This window comes from Vicugna pacos, chromosome 13 (assembly GCF_048564905.1).
Source record: "Vicugna pacos chromosome 13, VicPac4, whole genome shotgun sequence".
Classification (NCBI taxonomy): Eukaryota; Metazoa; Chordata; class Mammalia; order Artiodactyla; family Camelidae; genus Vicugna; species Vicugna pacos.
Window position 1 is genome coordinate 42339242 of NC_132999.1, and position 17429 is coordinate 42356670.

At 39.2% G+C, this 17429-nt stretch overlaps 1 protein-coding gene across 1 annotated transcript in view; it reads left to right on the top strand.

Annotated features, from left to right (window-relative positions):
* Positions 1–14079, top strand: part of PSMB2 (proteasome 20S subunit beta 2) — a 30929-nt gene extending 16850 nt beyond the window's left edge. The window contains exons 4-6 of the mRNA XM_006212697.4: positions 10102–10264; positions 11753–11802; positions 13846–14079. Coding sequence (XP_006212759.1) covers positions 10102–10264; positions 11753–11802; positions 13846–13953 — 321 coding nt within the window. The 3' untranslated portion in view covers positions 13954–14079. The remainder of the gene's footprint in view (positions 1–10101; positions 10265–11752; positions 11803–13845) is intronic.
* Positions 14080–17429: the final 3350 nt, after the last annotated feature.

A 17429-nucleotide genomic window follows, 5' to 3' on the forward strand; every position in this document is an offset into this window, starting at 1 on the left:
TACCTTCAGATGAGGCAGTAGGGCAGTAAATAGTCTACTGTGGAGTGACAGGTGCTGCAGCAGCCATATGTGGGTAGTTGCTCTGTGAACAGAGCCCAACTTGAGCCTTGAAGGACCAGCTGTCATGAAGGCAAAGATGAAACAGAAGGGAAAACTCCAAGTGCAGTCCTCGAGGTGTGTGAGAGAGGTTAGGTTAGGCACAGTGATTTTCTAATGATGTTTGGGGTGGCACAACGAGTTCTTTGAGCATGCTACTACTAAATTTTTACCTTTTAACTAGTAAGGTATTATATACAAATTAGGGCTCTATAAATACATGTAGTTTTTACTACGTATACCACATATACAAAATCCACAATCTGAAGTAGTTTGTTAAATGTGACACAGGGTTTTAGGGGAGTGGTAAGAGACTGAAACTAGAGAGGTAGTCCATCTTGTGAGAACTTTGATGAAAAAGCTTTATGCTAAATGAAAAAAAAAGTAGCCTCTCTGGAAGCTTGTTGGCTAAGAGGAGGTTAGCATGATCAGATGAGATTTGATTAGACTATTGGCTACTCTTTGGCAGAGTGTTTGGGAAAGTAGAAGGAAGCAGGGAGACCAGTGAGGAGCTTTCTTTCATATCCATTCAAGAGGTAAGAGTAACTTGTGTTGGACCTTGGCTGCTAATGGGGAGCACTGTGTTGTAATAGAAGGGCTTTTAAATAGTCTTTTCCCCAGAATTTCCTAGTTGCTGTGGACATCTGAAAACAGATACAGTTACATATAGTCCTAAACAGTCTTTTCCAGCAGTCCTATTTACTAACTCAAGGAGATGATCAGTTCTAATGTTCAACATTCAGAGATATTTATGGGCATGCTTAGCATGTACAACCTAATATGTGCCTTGGGGTGTACAGGACGTGGCTTCTGCACTTGAATTTTTTGAGAATTGACTTAAAGATACATGGATTCTTATATCTTCCTTGGAAACTGCCAGCTCATGAAAAAAGAATTCAAGCGTCCTTGTCACAGACATGGTGGTGTTGGTTTTACCATTGCACAATCAGCAATTTTATTTTGATGTTATTTGGGAGAAAGCAGTATTTTTGATTAGCAAGTAAAATTAATGTAGAAAACAAATACTGTGTTAACTAGTTGGTATAATAAGGCATCTGTGCCATGTTGCATTTCAACTCATTAAATTTCTAAACTTCTAATTACGATAAGATTACAACTTTAATAGGAGAACTGTTCAAACTTGGGGTTAGTGATGGCTTTAGAGAAGTAAAATTTACAGAAATTTCAGAATTATTGAGGGGTGAATTTAAAATCCAATTTTGTTAAAAATTGAAATATACACAATATTTAATTTTTTGCTCCTAAAAGTCAGATTCAGTTGGTATTTATTGGGCATCTGCTACTAACCAGGCATTCTTCTAGGAACTCTAACACAGATGAGTGCTTGTCATTCCTCACAGCTATCAGGCAAGTACTGCTGTCCTCCACATTCAGATGGGGCATTTGAGAGGCTTCAGGGCCAAGTAAACTATCTTATGTAACACAACTGTGCAGTGATAAAGCCACATTTGATCAGGTCTGCTTTATTTTTTGCACAAAAACACATGCCTAACTTTAGACTTATGGCATTTTAAAACATAGATTTTTCAAATAATAATTTAAAAAGTGTTTTGCTTTTAAAGTTTAAAATGTTGGTTGTAAATGCAGTGACATTCCTGAGCTTAAGTTCAAGAACTCATCCATTGTAAGAATTTTTGCCAGTGTGTTAAGCAAAACATTTGAGCGTGAGCTAATTATTGTTAAAGGAGAACAAAGACAATTTTTATATTATGATTTTGCATCTGCCAGCATCAAATAAGTATGCTAAATATACTTTCAGAGAATGAACTAAGACAGAAAAGAAATGGGAAACCTTGGTTAAACGGTCTCATTTTCAGAGTAAAGTTTCTATTATTTTGTCTTGGGCTTCTGAAAATCAAAAGTTTGCTTCATTTGAGGCACATTTGCTTCCTTATTTCTTAATTTAATGTGAGACTTTATAAACATGGGCCAGTTTGTGTCAGCGCAACAAAAGATAAGCATATCTGAAGTAGGAAAGAACAAGGAAAGTCAGATTGTTTAATTTAACTTCTGTGTTGTAACACTCAGTATACTGATTCTGATCAGTTTAAACTCACACTTTTTTTCGGTCACAAGATTCAGAGGAAACTGTTTTCTACTTCCAACATCATACCTCTGTGTTTTTTTCCTCTGAATGGCAGTAGTAGGTAACAGGACTGGTCCCTGCTTGTGATCATGAAGGAGAAAAAGGCCAGTTTTTTTTCAGCTTCCCAGAACTGCTCTCTTCAACTTAGGTGTTCACAGTCTCAGAGATTAGCTCCTCTGCATCATCTCTTTTCTTTCACTTCCCCTGCTTTGTCTCCAGACCTGTCTCTCGCCCCTTTCTCACTGGCATTCTCTTCTTCAAACTGAATCACTTGTACTTCCCCTAACCTGCTGTGTGTTCTCTCGTGTATTTCTGCCTTTGTCTACTCCATCACTTTCCTGGTCATTCTCCCCTGAATGTATCTCCAAGTCTCCAAATGGCTAACTTTTAATTGCTGGTTAAGACTCAATTCATCATTTTCCAGAGAAGCTTTCTCTGTACTTCCCCGCACACATACATCACCCTCAGCTTCTTCATGCTATCATGACAACGTAGGACTACCCCTGCCGTAGTGTCCTGTTGTAACTGTTTCCTTTATTGTCTTCCACTGGTAAACAGAGGAATGTGTGTTAGTGTAAATAAAACCTCCTAACTGATTGACTCTTCATTCAGTCTCATGATTTCAGCTCTGCATTGTTCTCTCTTTCCAGCTACTCTGAACAGCTCAACTTAAGACTGGGTCTAAACTGAGTTTTTTACATTTGCTCTACCACCTTTCCCTCTTATTGAGAGTCCTCTTAACTCCTCTTTCTCTCTCATTTTCTATTCTAGTAGTCATTAATTCCTATCCATTCTGCCTTCCAAATAGTCATAATCCAAATCTCCTCCATTCCAACTGCTTCTGGAATGTTCTAAGATACGAAAAAGGCTTGGATTGGCAGGGGGATAGGAATGATTTTCACTGGTTCCTCTAAGGTCTACATACTGAAGTTCATATATTTTAGTCTCAGAAGCCAATGACAGTATTGTCCAAGTTCCTGTCATCCCACTTCCTCTCTACTTCCTACTGAAATTACCTAATTCACTAGATATAAATGTCGCATATTCACCAGTACCCAAATATTCCATGTTCCTCCATGTTTCTTTACCTTTGCATATGCTGTTTCCTCCATCTGAAATCTTTCCTACTCCATTGTGCCTTGTCAGCTCCTTCCACATCCATGTTTCCCTCTTCATCACCTCGCACAATGATTCTCACATAGTAAATGCTAAGTAACATTTATTGAATTTATAATATATTCACATTCCACATGCAAAAGTGAAGCTGGTTAGAGCATTCTCTCGTTTCATAATTATCCTGTGCAGTCTCAGAGAACTCTCACAGGATTTGCTTGAAGCTTTTATAAACTCTGTGTTTTACTTAAGGCATAGTCACCACTGTTATCAAACAAAGAGATTGGTGGGTTTCCTTGAAAAGAACTCTGTAGAAGAGGATTAAAGTCAAGGTACAAATGATTCTGTATTGCTTAGGCATTAGGGATAGGTAGTTTTGCCCCAGTCCCAGCCCTATCCCCATCCATAAAACCATAATCTTTTAGAGCTGGAAAAGGTGCTTAGGTTACAAGAACAGTTGGAAGCTGCTGAAATCTTTTAGACTTTTTTTAAAGTGTTTGAAATAGTGAACATTGCGATTCCAGTATAGGTGCAAAGGCTCTCTTTAATTAAAATGGCAAAATTGACATTGAAATTTTAAAGTTATACCACCAAACTCAGCCAAAACAGATAGCTAATAAATTCTGTTGATTATTGGAAACAAGCTCCTGGTTCAGAGTTCGGAGCCCTAGGGTAACAGTGGATCCATTTTATTTATTAATGAAGTTGAAAAATTAGGCATTTGCAAAGCAGTTGAGGTGTTGCCATCAATTTGTATTTATTGAGTACCTATGACATACCTTGCATAGTTGTAGACCCTTTAGCGGAGTCATAATGGTCTGACATTAAACTTGCTCTTTTAAAACTTAAAATATTATTGGTCATATAAGATATAATACATGACCGAGAACAATAGATGCTGGTATGCAAAATAGTACATTCTGAAATATTTGAGTGTGACACTGACATTTGCATATTGAATCATATTTTCACACTAATTTCCATTTTGTGGAGGCAGCATGATTCCCTAGAAAAGCACACAAGGCTTGGAATCAGGAAGCCCAAATTCTAGTCCTGACTAATTAGCTGTGTGGTTTAGGGCAGGTCACTGTCCCCTCTTTGAACTTGAGTCCCCACATTTGTGAGAGTGACATTGGGTAGACTGGAGGAGCTCTTAGATCCCTTCTAATTCTGTAAACTGCATTTTTGTGAGATATTCTTAGTGCTAAAGATGGAATTTTAGGCAGCTTTGACAGTCGGCTGGACTAAACGAAATAGCAGGCACTGTTCCTTCAAAGCCCAGTCTCTGTGTAGTGTATTTAAAAGTCTTTATTAAAACAGTGTCATCACTAGCCAAATCCTTTGTCCCATTGGTGATTCTGCATCTCCTACCAAATTACTGACCCACCAGGAATAGAAGTATGCTTCACACACTGCTTAACGTCCCAAGGTGTGCAGCGTGTTGCAAAAGAAACTGCATCATTCTCCAAGGCACCTCACTCATCGCGACGTCGTCTTATTCAATTAGAGGTGGCAAAGGCTGGCCTGGCTCCAAAGGCAGACTGTCAATTCCTCTCTTTTTCTGTGTCCACGCTCGGCAGGATGCTTCCTCACGCCCACCTCTTCCCCCTTGCTGTGACTTTGGCTTCCGCCAGATGTCACACCACTGCTTGTCACCGCCCAGACTCTCTCGTCGCTGATTTTGTTGTTCCAGTGTATTTATCACAACTGTTCTCTTTAGCTGTAAAATTTATGGAATTTCACACTCTTCTTAATCACTACAGTGTTTCTTTTTCATGAGAGAGGGAATATACAAGGAGTTGTATGCATGAAAGTTGGAGGGAAGGAAATACTCCATCTAACTTAAGAAAAGTTTGCACGTGTGTCATGTACACCCCCCACTCCCAAACGTACAAGCGAACTGAGCTCAAATGTACAAAGTTGAACTGAGCATAATTCTACAGGGCTCAGAGGTACTTAGGAAGTCCATTTCAATCCCCGGGAAAGAGACATGAGATGTGTTTATTGGCTAATTTTCCTGGCTTAGATTGTGTCCCTTGTAGCAGCCAAAAAAAGATGGCTGATTTTATTGGCGCCATGTGATATATCTCTTGATTTTATTGTTATCTGTTCAGATCTGTTAATACTGCGGTCAGATCCTAAAGATTATGGCTGTGGTGGTGATGATGGTGATAATAGATAATCTGTTATTAATATGTAACAAACATTTCATTGAGCACTTTACCTTTATTTATTTAAACCTTGCCACGACCCTATAGTGATGGATACTGTTACTATCCCTGTTGTATAGATGAGAAAATCTCAAAATGACTTAAAGCTCTCCACTTTAAAAATAAGCTTACATATATATTTTTTGAGGGAGGAAAAAGTACTGATTTATCTAGGGTTTTTTTCTTCTTTTTCTTTCCCCTCTGTAAAAGGAGGCAAAATTTTGGTGATACTTTATTTTAGAAACTAAAATTCATTTTGAGTTCCCAGGAAGGTTTATTTAAATTTTTTCTACGTATATCAGTTAGATACAACTTTAAAACTAAGCCTGTTGTTATTTGTACTGCAAACGGTTGATGATGATCCTCAAGGCCATTAGGCAGAGAGTGTCTCAGCTAAACACTCTCTGTTTGGATTCATTTATTGGTCACTTGGATGTTTAGGTTAGTTCAGAATTGTGTATAATATGCAGTGCTAGCTTTTGCTGTGGAAGATGCCTGGACATACAGAGTTCCTCCCCTTGGGGACCTCATAACTTTGCTTTATGACTTAGACTTGCTATCTAAATAATTAGAATAGTAGAGACAACCTAAGACTTAGATTATCGTGCACAGAGTAAGAATTACTTTGTAAAAGAGGATTGCTGGCAGTTTTATCATGATTGATTAGTTGTTCCCATTTCTTAGGATAATTGGCAAATTCTCACATGTAATACTAATCATAGGAAAGAAGGGAACTGATGAAAAAGCAGCTAGAAAGTGAGGCTTAGCACTCAGGATGGATATATCTGTTAAGGGTGGAAATAATATGAAGGTACTTAATAAACATAATTTGCTCTCCAAATCTGGGTGTAGGGTTTGTTTTCATTTTTGTTTTTTCAGGCTTCCAGAAAAATGTCTCTATGCCTGTGTCAGTCTCAAGGTAGGCAAGGGTAGGTTTACTGTGAAGCAAATATGCTCAAAGTGTCAATGCTTGTGAATGTTTGCGACCATGAATACCATCATATTAGGGCTCCTGACAAGAGTCCAGGAAGGAGAGAGGAGGAAACTATCATACATTTCCACCATGTGTTGGGCAGTGTGCTGGGCACTTTTTATAAACATGCGTTCATATCCCTTTATGAAGATATATATAAGGAATTTATCTTGTATCTCAGTGCCAGGCTTCTCCTGAGTACTTGCCTTGTTCATTTCATGGACACTGTGAAACTTCATAGGTGAATGTGTTTCCCTTAGTAATAATTTTAGCATTTATTGAGCCTTTATTATGTTTTAGGTATCATGCTTATTTATATGCATTATCTCTTTGATTCTTCATTGCAGCCTTTTTGTAGTAGGTATTATCCCATGTTTTCAATGAGAACACTAAAATTCAGAGAGGTTAAAGTAACTAACTTTTCTAAAGTCACACATTTGGTAATAGAGCCAGATTTCAAACTCTGGTCTAACTCTGTAGTATAGCCCAGCTGTTTCTTCCTGAAATGCTTATTTAAGCTATTGTTCTCCCTTCATTTAATTCTAAATGCCTGTATCATTTTTTTTCCCTTTACTTAGCAGTCATGTCTAAAAGAGGGTAGAAAGAGAAGGACTCAGGAGCCTAGAAAAAAAGCAGCAACATATGTGCAATCATAGATATACTGGCAGTTGACTTAAACTTGAACCAGTTCTCAGAAGTAAGACTTGACATTTGTCTAGCGATTTTCTTAATCTTTCTTCTTGTGATACTAGGCATTAGCCACATATGTATTAAGACATGTGTAATGCTTTCTGATATGATTATTATTCATTTAGCAAATATTTATTGAACATATATTTATGATGCTTATACATCATTGAATAAGCCAGACACAATCCTGCCTTCATGGAGTTTATAGTTGGCATAAATATTTTAATAGATGGATTGTGTCTTAGACATACTAAGGATTTCCTTAAACACACCAGTCACATATGTATATGCTATAAGAATATCACAAAATTGAATGGCTTGAAATTTGTCTTGTTTCAGGAAAACCTTACTGAGTCAAGAATATGAGGGAATGTAACAGTCAAGAAACCCATAACGATGGCTTTGTCACTTTGAATGCTGTATTTCTTAGAGGAGTAAGAGAGTGGCAATATACAAGATGTTACTTGAAATTTGAAGGAAAAAAAAAGTGTGTGCCAGAGATCTTTGATGGAGCATTGTCAGAAGAATTTCAAAAACTGCAAGTTGTTACACAGATGTATTGATTTAATTAGTCTAGATAACACCATTTATTTATGCTTAAGCATCTCACACATGCAAAAGTTGGTAATTCGAAGTCACACAATAATTTGTGAGTTATCTTCTATACCACGTGTTGTAGCTTCTGAATACCAACTTTGATGAGTGTGTGTCAGATGCTTAAGCATAAATAAATGATAGAGCCCAATTAAGCAATACACTTTGATTCTGGAATTCTGTTGACATTTTCATGTAAAAATTTTTTGGTGGTAGCTTTTAAAGATCACATTGTTTTAAACACAGTTTAATCTCATAGTATCAGCAAGATCCTCACTGGAGACAGAACATATGTGGGTTCTGCTGGTTGTGTCCCTTTAGGTATCTGAGTGGGTCTTTAATATACCATTGCAGCTTGTTTTGGTTAGCCATAAAAGGAGTGTTCTCCAGTGAATGAAGAAGAGTAGAGTTATCCTCTTAACAAAAAGATGAACTTGTTTTGTGATAGGTAAGAGATTATATTATTAAATGTCTTGAGGAGGGAAATGTCTTTCTTTTGCAGACCCTGTATCATGTTAGAATCTCCTTGCTATATTTCTTTTTTGCTATTCTAACTTTAACTATAAGAGCACCAAGATATTCTTTGTCTGCCTGATTTTGCTGTACTGTTCTCAGTTAAAAAAAAATACTGTTATATATTTTTTATTCTTAGGTAATTTAAACAATTTGTTATTGTTGTTTAAAATGGTAAGCTACCAAAAGACTTGGGTGTAGCTAACATACTAGGGATTTAGGTAGCATCTTTTCTTTCAGAGTTTGGGATGCCTCACCTCTATTATTTTTTTCTCACCATACTCCCTGGAAGATAGAAAGGGGAAGGACTAATTAATCCTATGTTTTCCCCATAAGGAAACATATGCTCATGGGGTTAAGTGTTTTGCCTAAGGTCAGACTTACTAAAGAACATAGTCATAGAATGTGGCAGAGAATTCCAGAGCCTGGCAAAGTATAGCTCCCTACTTACTGGGAAATGTGATAGAAAGATAATTATTTTCTCTAAAGACTTGACTATTGCTGGTCAATTCTTACTCCTCTGAGACTATTTACCATCTTATCCCCAGGGAAGAAACTTGTTTGCAGGTTAGGGCTACTCTCTAATCTTCAGGAGATATTACTTAATAGCATAGCTGACTTAGAATTTCAAGTAAGTGTATGATATTTTCGTGTGTTCTTCTAATATGAGTTAGAATGATTCTTCAGGCTGCCAAGTGCCCATGTTAATTAGTGTTCACAGAATACAAGATGTCACTTTTAAGACCATTAGCTGTTATTACTTATGCTCCATAATAATAGGATACATAAATGTATTTGATTTCATTTAATGTGCATTTAATCAAATACATAAATTTAGGGATGGGCACATAACCATGGGCAGGGCCTGCTCACTACTCACCTAGGCAAATGCAAGAGGAGAAACACACTTTGCAGAGAAAAAGGAAGTCATGTAAAATGGGAGTATCACTGCTGATGCCTGGAGGTATACGCAGGCTAAATTCAACATGGTAAATGGCCCACCTGAAATAGAAAAATAATCATCCATTTGGAGATGAAGAGCAAGGCAGACTTAGTCAAGGTTCTCTGTAGAAACTTGCATTTTTAGAATTACAGGTAATACAAAGAAAGGATACCTATAAAGAGGCTGTAATTACTTTTTATTTGTCTCATTGATAGAAATTACTTCTTACTTATTTTCGCAGAGCCTTATTACATTAGAAAAATGTTAGTATTTCACCTAAATCTACAGTTCTTCTAGAGTTACCATGTTTCTTTGTATTTATGAACTTCCATTATTACTGTCTACATTAAAAGTTTAGTTATTTGACTTAAATATTTGAGACCTTCTACCCTTCCCCATCCTGAGTTGTTTCTTAATAGTGAGGCATAGTTTACCGCTTGAGTTTTTGTTTCAGATGAGCCTTTTTTATTTTGAATGATGTGAATGGAGCTGCAGCTTTCTTTAGCCTGTGAGCTGACACTCTCATAATTGTGTGTATTGGTTTCAGCAATTAGGAAAGATACAAACACCCATGCTTTGCCTTTGAAATGCTTTTGTAACAGGTCCATAGGCTTTAAAAAGCAGCTTTTTCTTATCTCTCTATGCTCCAAATGCTCTTTTGGTCAAGAAAACAAGCTGACCTCCCTTTATCTCTGCCCACACTCTGGGTCCTTTAGATCTCTCTAAATCTTTACTTTCATCATGATTTACTCAGCTGCTGCTATTTTGTTATTTATCAAAAGTTGGAATGTTCCTGTTTCCATGAGAAGAGATGTTGGTGTTACTGCTTTGACCATCGCTTTGCAATGTCTTTCTTTTGCAGACCCCATATCATGTCAACCTCCTCCTGGCTGGCTATGATGAGCATGAGGGTCCGGCGCTCTACTACATGGACTACCTGGCAGCCTTGGCCAAGGCTCCTTTTGCAGCCCATGGCTATGGTGCCTTCCTCACTCTCAGTGTCCTGGACCGATACTACACGCCAAGTAAGTTCCAGCTCTGTAGATGGGGAGCAGTAGCAGAGCCCCATCCTCAGCTGCTTCCCAATTTTGTGCACAACCCCTTGGAGTTGGATGGCCAGGGCTTGAATAGAGGATGGAGCGTAAGAAGCACATTCAGGTGCCCTCTGGAAGCTTTCTCCTGTAGGTCAGTAGGGTTATGGAAAAACTAATGGAAATTTTTCTTTTGCCAGAAAAAGTGAGGTATTACATATGTCCAGAGCTGGGTTTTGTTCTGTTTTAAAGGAGGGTTGGATTAGTGAGTGAAACTATGATTCTTCAGTTACAAAAGTTCAGGTTTTTTACTCATTTTGCCATACCCAGATGCTCAGTAGCTTCTCAGCTGTAGAGAATGTGGTTTGTATGTTTGTTTTGAGCTTGTGATGATGAACAGGTCCCCTGCATGACAACTGAGGATTTCTTTTCTTAAATGTCAGAAATTTCTAAGGCCACAGCCTGGGCTATTCCTTTGGGTCTTATCACCTAAAGGCTACCCCATCCTACTAGAAGAAGCTGGCTCTATTCTTGTCCATAAACTGTCAGCTTGGAAAATCTTCAGACACAGGGATACTTGTGTGCAAATTTCTGTCTTCTGACCCCAATCCCAGCGTCAGCTTCAGCCACCGTGAGCAATAGGCGCTTGGGATTCTCAGCTTTTACAGGCTGTAGATGCAGCACAGATAACAACTCTCCTTACATTCCATTCTTCCCTGTCAGTATAGTAAGAATCTGGCTTGTTCATTCCTTTTTTGGCTCTGCCCTCTCACTCAACCTCAGCCCTGCCAGAGCTCCAGGCCACATCCTGAAAAGAATTAGTCTGGCCTCCTAGTGACTGTGTCTTGATTTGGCATCTGTCAGTAATACAGCTGATTTGCCCACCAAAGTAACCACCAACCACCCCTGAAGCCTGACTGCATAATATGTCATCCCAGTTTGCCATGCCTGTGGACAGTTCCTTTGGCTCCTATTTTATGAGAGACTCAGCCCCATCCTATGAATTCTCTTTCCATTGTTAAACTGAGGCCCAGCTGGCAAAGTAAGGCTAAAACTCTGGCCCTATCCTTCCTATCCCTGACTTGCAGCTGGTTAGGGCAGATGGAACTGATATAAGCCCTGGTCCAGAAGGAGGGGTGGGGGTGGGAGGTGTTGGGGGATGGGCTATAAAGAAGAGGCAGGCCGCTGGACTTGTCTAAAGGCAAGCCCCGGCCATGGGAGGCAGAATTCCGTCATGCTTACCCTTCTCTGTAGCAAATCAATTTGCAATGGCTTGTGGCTGCCAGAGCATTGGGTCTGGGGCACCCTTGACTGCATATGGAATAAGTTTGTTCCAAGCCAGAAGGCTAGACATTTTTTTTTACCTTTTCTGTTTGTGTGGCACACTGACCTGAAAATGTTTGAAACTTAATCAAAAGTTGTGGTGGAGAATTGGACTTAATGTCAGCACCTTGAGTGCTTGGCCTCTGCGTTCTCTTTCAGCTATCTCACGTGAGAAGGCAGTGGAGCTTCTAAGGAAATGTCTGGAGGAGGTGAGTAGCTCCCATGGGATTCTGAAAGGAATGTTTTGTCTCTCTCTCTGCCAATATTGTTCCTGTTCCTCGGTTGCATTTTTTCTAATCCTTGCCAGAAGGTGTAATAAATATCCACTAACCAGATGTGAAGTTGCTACCAAGGGTAGAGTTTGGTGCATAACAAGCTTATTTTTTCTCTTATGGGTCACCTTCTCATCAGTGTCAGTTTTACAACTTAATTATTTTTCTTTTTGATTCATCCAGACTAGTGTTTCTCAAATTTTAGCATGTACAAGAATCATCTGGGGAATTTGTTTTTTAAAAAAAGGCAGATTCATGCTTTCTACCGCATCCCCCACCCCAGTTCTTACTCAGTTGTCCTGGTGTAGTTCTTAAAAATATTTTAACTAGCATTCCCAGGTGATTATGCTGCAGGTGGTAAACTGGGGCCATACTTTAAGAACTATTGTGCTAGACTTTATACCTGCTCTATTTTTGTGCTACCTAGAGTTGCCATAAATTCTGCTGCCTTAAATGGTACATGAGTCCTGGAGAGAAAGCCTCCCCTGGAAATTCAGGAGGCCATAGACAACTAGGAAGCTTTGGGCAGAGGGGAAGAGTAGCCATTAGTTTATGAGTCCAGGACACGAGCCCTGCCCATTCCAATACTATTGCTAGGAGTCTAAGGCCCCCGGCTATGAATAGAGAATGAGGAGGAAAAGAAAGCAATTCCTTTATACTGTTCAATTCTTTTACTGTTCTTGTGGCCTAAGGATAAACTTAAGTTTATGGTCCAGTGAAAAGAGAGTAGGAGATTAAGAGCAGCTGGTAGCCCTGGACAGTAATATCAGTTTGCCCCTTAACCCAAGCCTGTCATTTTCAGACCACAGTGCCCCTTCTTCCTCTTGTTTGTAAATCTCGTTTCCAAAGCAGAAGCTGAGAATAAACTCATGTGCTTTCCTTACCCATTCAGCCAAGAGGCCATATCAGTCCTGCAGCCGCAGTGTTACAAGGGGGTGCTAGGAAGAAGCCACTGGAATATTGAATGCTTTGAGACTTTCCCCCCATGGCTCCTAAAGATGATTATTCTAGAAACTCACATTTCCTTATTGTCACCTTTTCTTGATCTTGGAGCTTGGTTCTGAACATAAGAGTCATCAGCCAGAGGGGACTGTGGAAATGGAATGGGTTGTTGCTGTCCAGTCCTCAGCTGTAAAGGAGATGGGAAACATCAAGGGAGGGAAGGCTTAGGCCTGGGGAGTGGTACATTTTTAGAATATGTCCCTAAGGGAGCAGGTAGAGAGCTTTGTGCCTTCTTTCTAGAGACTGAGTGAGGTGTTCAGGAAGACACAGAAACAAAGATTTCCTCCAGATGTGTTAGTAATCGCTAGCCAGGTTAATGGGGCCATCTGATCCTGTGCCCATAGACCACCGCTCCTTTGGAACAGCCTCTCAAGCAGAGAGTCTTAATGGGAGTCCAGAAATGTTTCTTTAATAACAAGTGAGCTTGGATTGGAGGAGACAGAAGCAGGGGTTGTTCCAAGGGCAGTTCTGAGGGCATTTTTCCCACCACCCTATAGCTATGCACATATAAACACACTCACATACCTGATGCTTATAATGTGTGTGGGTGACTGGAGCAAACTGTTGGGACCTAGGATTACATGGCTTTGGTCTAAAGCTTATTCCTAGGGCAATCGCTTCTTGGTTGGCGTGTTACCTTGAGACATTTTAAAAGAGAAATCTATGTTTACCAGGCTGATTGGTGGCAGGTTGTGGGGAACAGAGTGTTAGACTGTCTCAGTCTTCATCAGCTGAGTGACCAGAGTCAAGCTCCCAACTGCGTCTCTCAGCTCTTGCTCACTACCTTCCGGTCAGCCTCCAGCTGCAGCTTGGGCTTTCCTCAGTGTATCCTAGCACCAGCTGCCCCCAGTAGGATACGAGCTGCACAGAAGCAGAGATTATTGTCTGCTTATATGCCCAGTGCCTAGACCAGAGCCTGGCCCGTATTCAGTTCTTAATAATAATTTGTTGACTAATTTCCTTCATATGTCTCTGCAGCTCCAGAAACGCTTCATCCTGAATCTGCCAACCTTCAGTGTTCGAATCATTGACAAAAATGGCATCCACGACCTGGACAACATTTCCTTCCCTAAACAGGGCTCCTAACGTCATGCCCTCCCTCCCACTTGCCAGGGAACTTTTTTGATGGGCTCCTTTATTTTTTTCTACTCTTTTGATGTGTGCTCTTGATAGATGGTTAATTCAGAATAAAGCTGACTATGGGTAAATTGAGTGCTCTGGGTTGAGTCTCAGTTTACCTAACATCACCTCAGGAAGGAAGTGGAGGGTGTGTTGGACTTTTTGCCAGGACTGTCTTTCTTCCTGCCCCTTTCCCTTCATTAATACTCTAATTGGCCTTTAGCAGCAGACAGCTTGCTTGCTAATGTCTCATTCCCTCTAAATCAGTGGTTCTTTTTTGCCCCTTAGCTTAACAGTTTTAAGTAATTAATTTGAATGGGTAATACATGCACCTAGAAAAAATGCAAACAGTACAAAAACACACAGTAAAAAATGTTTCTCCCATCCCTGTAATTTGATCACCTTCTTCCCTTCCCGGAGGGAACTTCAGCTACAAATTTCTTATCTGACCTTTAAGAGATACACTGTTCTTGTGTAAAGGCTGTGTGTTTACGCACACGTACACACACGTCCCCTTTTAAAAATATTTTTGAATGTTCTGCATATTACTTTTTCATTTAACACTATATTGAAGATTTTTTTATATCAGTACATAAATAGCTAACTTATTCTTGTTGACAGTTGCATAATATTCCATTAAATTGATTATACTATAGACAGTTAACCAGATATCTGTTTTACTTCCTAATCTAGCTTTTTGGAAATGAGTAATGTAGATTTTATTTGAATGTGCTGCTAAAACTGGTTCTTAACCAGCTGTATGTATCAGAATCACCTGGGGAGTTTTCTAAGTGTCTCAAATAATTCTAATCTTCAGTCATGATAGAGAACTACCAGATTGAAGCTTCTTTGGAGCAGTGGTCCTCAAACTTTAGCATGTGTCCTACTTCTATTGTTCGGGGTGTGGCCAGAGATTTTGCATTTCTAATATTACCAGTTGATGTTGATGTTGCTGGTCTAGGAATTATACTTTGAGCACCGTTTGGTCTTAAACTAAGATAAGTCTTACTTTATCCCATTCTGCGCTATTCTTAATACCACATACAGTAAGTTTTGAGGTTATCTGAGGTGAAATATATCATCTCCTTAAGATACTCCCTATAGATAAGAACATTCATATTAACAGTATTGAGTTACTGTCAGATTTGAATATCATACACTTTTCATACGCCAGTGGTCAATGCTTTATACCATAAGAAGCAAACTAATCATTGAATAAATGAGGGGGAAAAGAGATGGTGCACATCACCATAGCTGGTTCATCCTCAGACATCAGCATGAATATGCATAGGTTTGGGCTTTTGAATAGATTTCTGAGTCTCTTTATAAGGCATCTATTTTTTTTAAATTTAAGTATAGTCCGTTTAAAGTGTTGTGTTAATTTCTGGTGTACAGCAAAGTGATTCAGTTACACATACATATATATATTTCTTTTCAGATTCTTTTTCATTATAGGCTATTATAAGGTATTGAATATTGTTCCCTGTGCTATACAGTAGGACCTTGTTGTTCATCTATTTTACACATAGTAGTTAGAATCTGCAAATCTCAAACTCCCAATTTATCCCTTTATCACCACCTTCTTCCCTAGTAACCATAAGTTTCTTTGCTGTGTTTGTGAGTCTGTTTCTGTGTTGTAAATACGTTTGTGTAATTTTTTTAAGATTCTACATATAAGTGATATGATGTGGTATTTTTCTTTCTCTTTCTGGTTTATTTCACTTAGTATGGCAATCTCCAGTTCCATCCATGTTGCTGCAAATGGCATTTTATTTTTTACGGCTGATTAATATTCCATTGTATATTTATACCACATCTTCTTTATCCAGTCATCTGTCGATGGGCATTTAGTTTGCTTCCGTGTCTTGGCTATTGTAAATAGTGCTGCTATGAACATTGGGGTGCATGTATCTTTTTGAATTAGAGTTTCCTCCAGATATATGCAGAAGTGGGATTGCTGGATCATGAGGTAAGTCTACTTTCAGTTTTTTAAGGCATCTCCATGTTTTCTATATGGCTGCACCAAACTACCTTCCCACCAACAGTGTAGGAGGGTTCCCTTTTCTCCACACCCTCTCCAGCATTTATCATTTGTGGACTTTTTAATGATGGCCATTCTAACTGGTGTGAGGTGATACCTCATTGTAGTTTTGATTTGCAGTTCTCTGATAATTAGCAATATTGAGCATCTTTCATGTGCCTATTGGTAAGGCATCTGTTTTAAAGCTCCACAGGTGATTCTGTTGCTTGCGGCCAGTTGAGTACCACTACTAAAGCATAAACATTCCTGCTTCATGGTTTTCGCATCTGTAAAATGGTCAAAACCGTACCTGTTTCATGGTGGTGGTTATGAGGATTCCGTGCACCAGTGTAAAGAGAAACAGGGCCTGGCATGTGGTTAAGTGTTCAGTAAGTATAAATTATTAGTAAACTTGTTATTCTGTATCCAAGCTTCACCAGGAATGAAATTGTTTTCTGCCTTTCACTGTAAGTATCCTAGAGTGATCCCATAGGCAAGCTCACCAGCCTACCCTGACTTCCATCATTTCTTTCTTGGAAATTTTAACAGCCTCCTAACTTCTCTCTACTTTTAACCTCTTCCCTCTCCAGTTTTCTCTCTTTACTCTTAAAAAAAAAAGGTGGACCATCCATTGCTCTCCTCACTTAAAGCTTTCTGAAGATTTTCCATTGCTTGTAGAATAAAGCCCAACTCTAGTTTGACATGCTAGGCATTTCATAATCCTCTTCCAGCCTAGCTCCCCAGTTTCCTTTCCTTTTCTGCACTCCATAAAGCCCATGACCCTGAAGTGATATGGCCTCAGCATACATGCCTTCATGACTTCATGCCTATATATATATATACTGTAAAAAGGGTAAGCATTGCTTCCTGGAACTTTCCTTACAGATATGTATACAGGTGTGATTAAGTCATGATGCAGGGCACTCTGATATTTTCTAATATTTCCTTCTACCAGATTATATTTTTTAATGCCAGCTATGTCCTTCTAAATCAGTTCCTTGAAGATTGAAAAACTGGAAATACACTGATGCTTTAACACTCCTGGCCAAACACTGCTCAGAATGGTCTCCCAATTGGTTCCCATCTGCTTTTAGGTGATTAATGCACTGGAAACAATTTATTCGTTCCCAGGCTTGGGGTGAGAGGGGATAGGTTGGAGAAGAGAGCAGCTGTTTTGCCTCAGGGTAGGGAAGCTCAGCTCTGACTAGTGAAGAGGTTGGGAAGGCTGACAAGGAACCCCTAAGAGATGGAAGAGGGTGCTGAAATAGTTTAAGTGCCATATGTCTTACCTCATTTATTTAACTCCCTCAACTTCCCATAGCCTAAAATAATTTTAGTAGTAGAATGTCTCCCACCAGGCCCAGGGCTTTGGTTAAAGCAGAATATACTTCCAGCTTTTCCTCCACTCCTTTCATATTGGTGG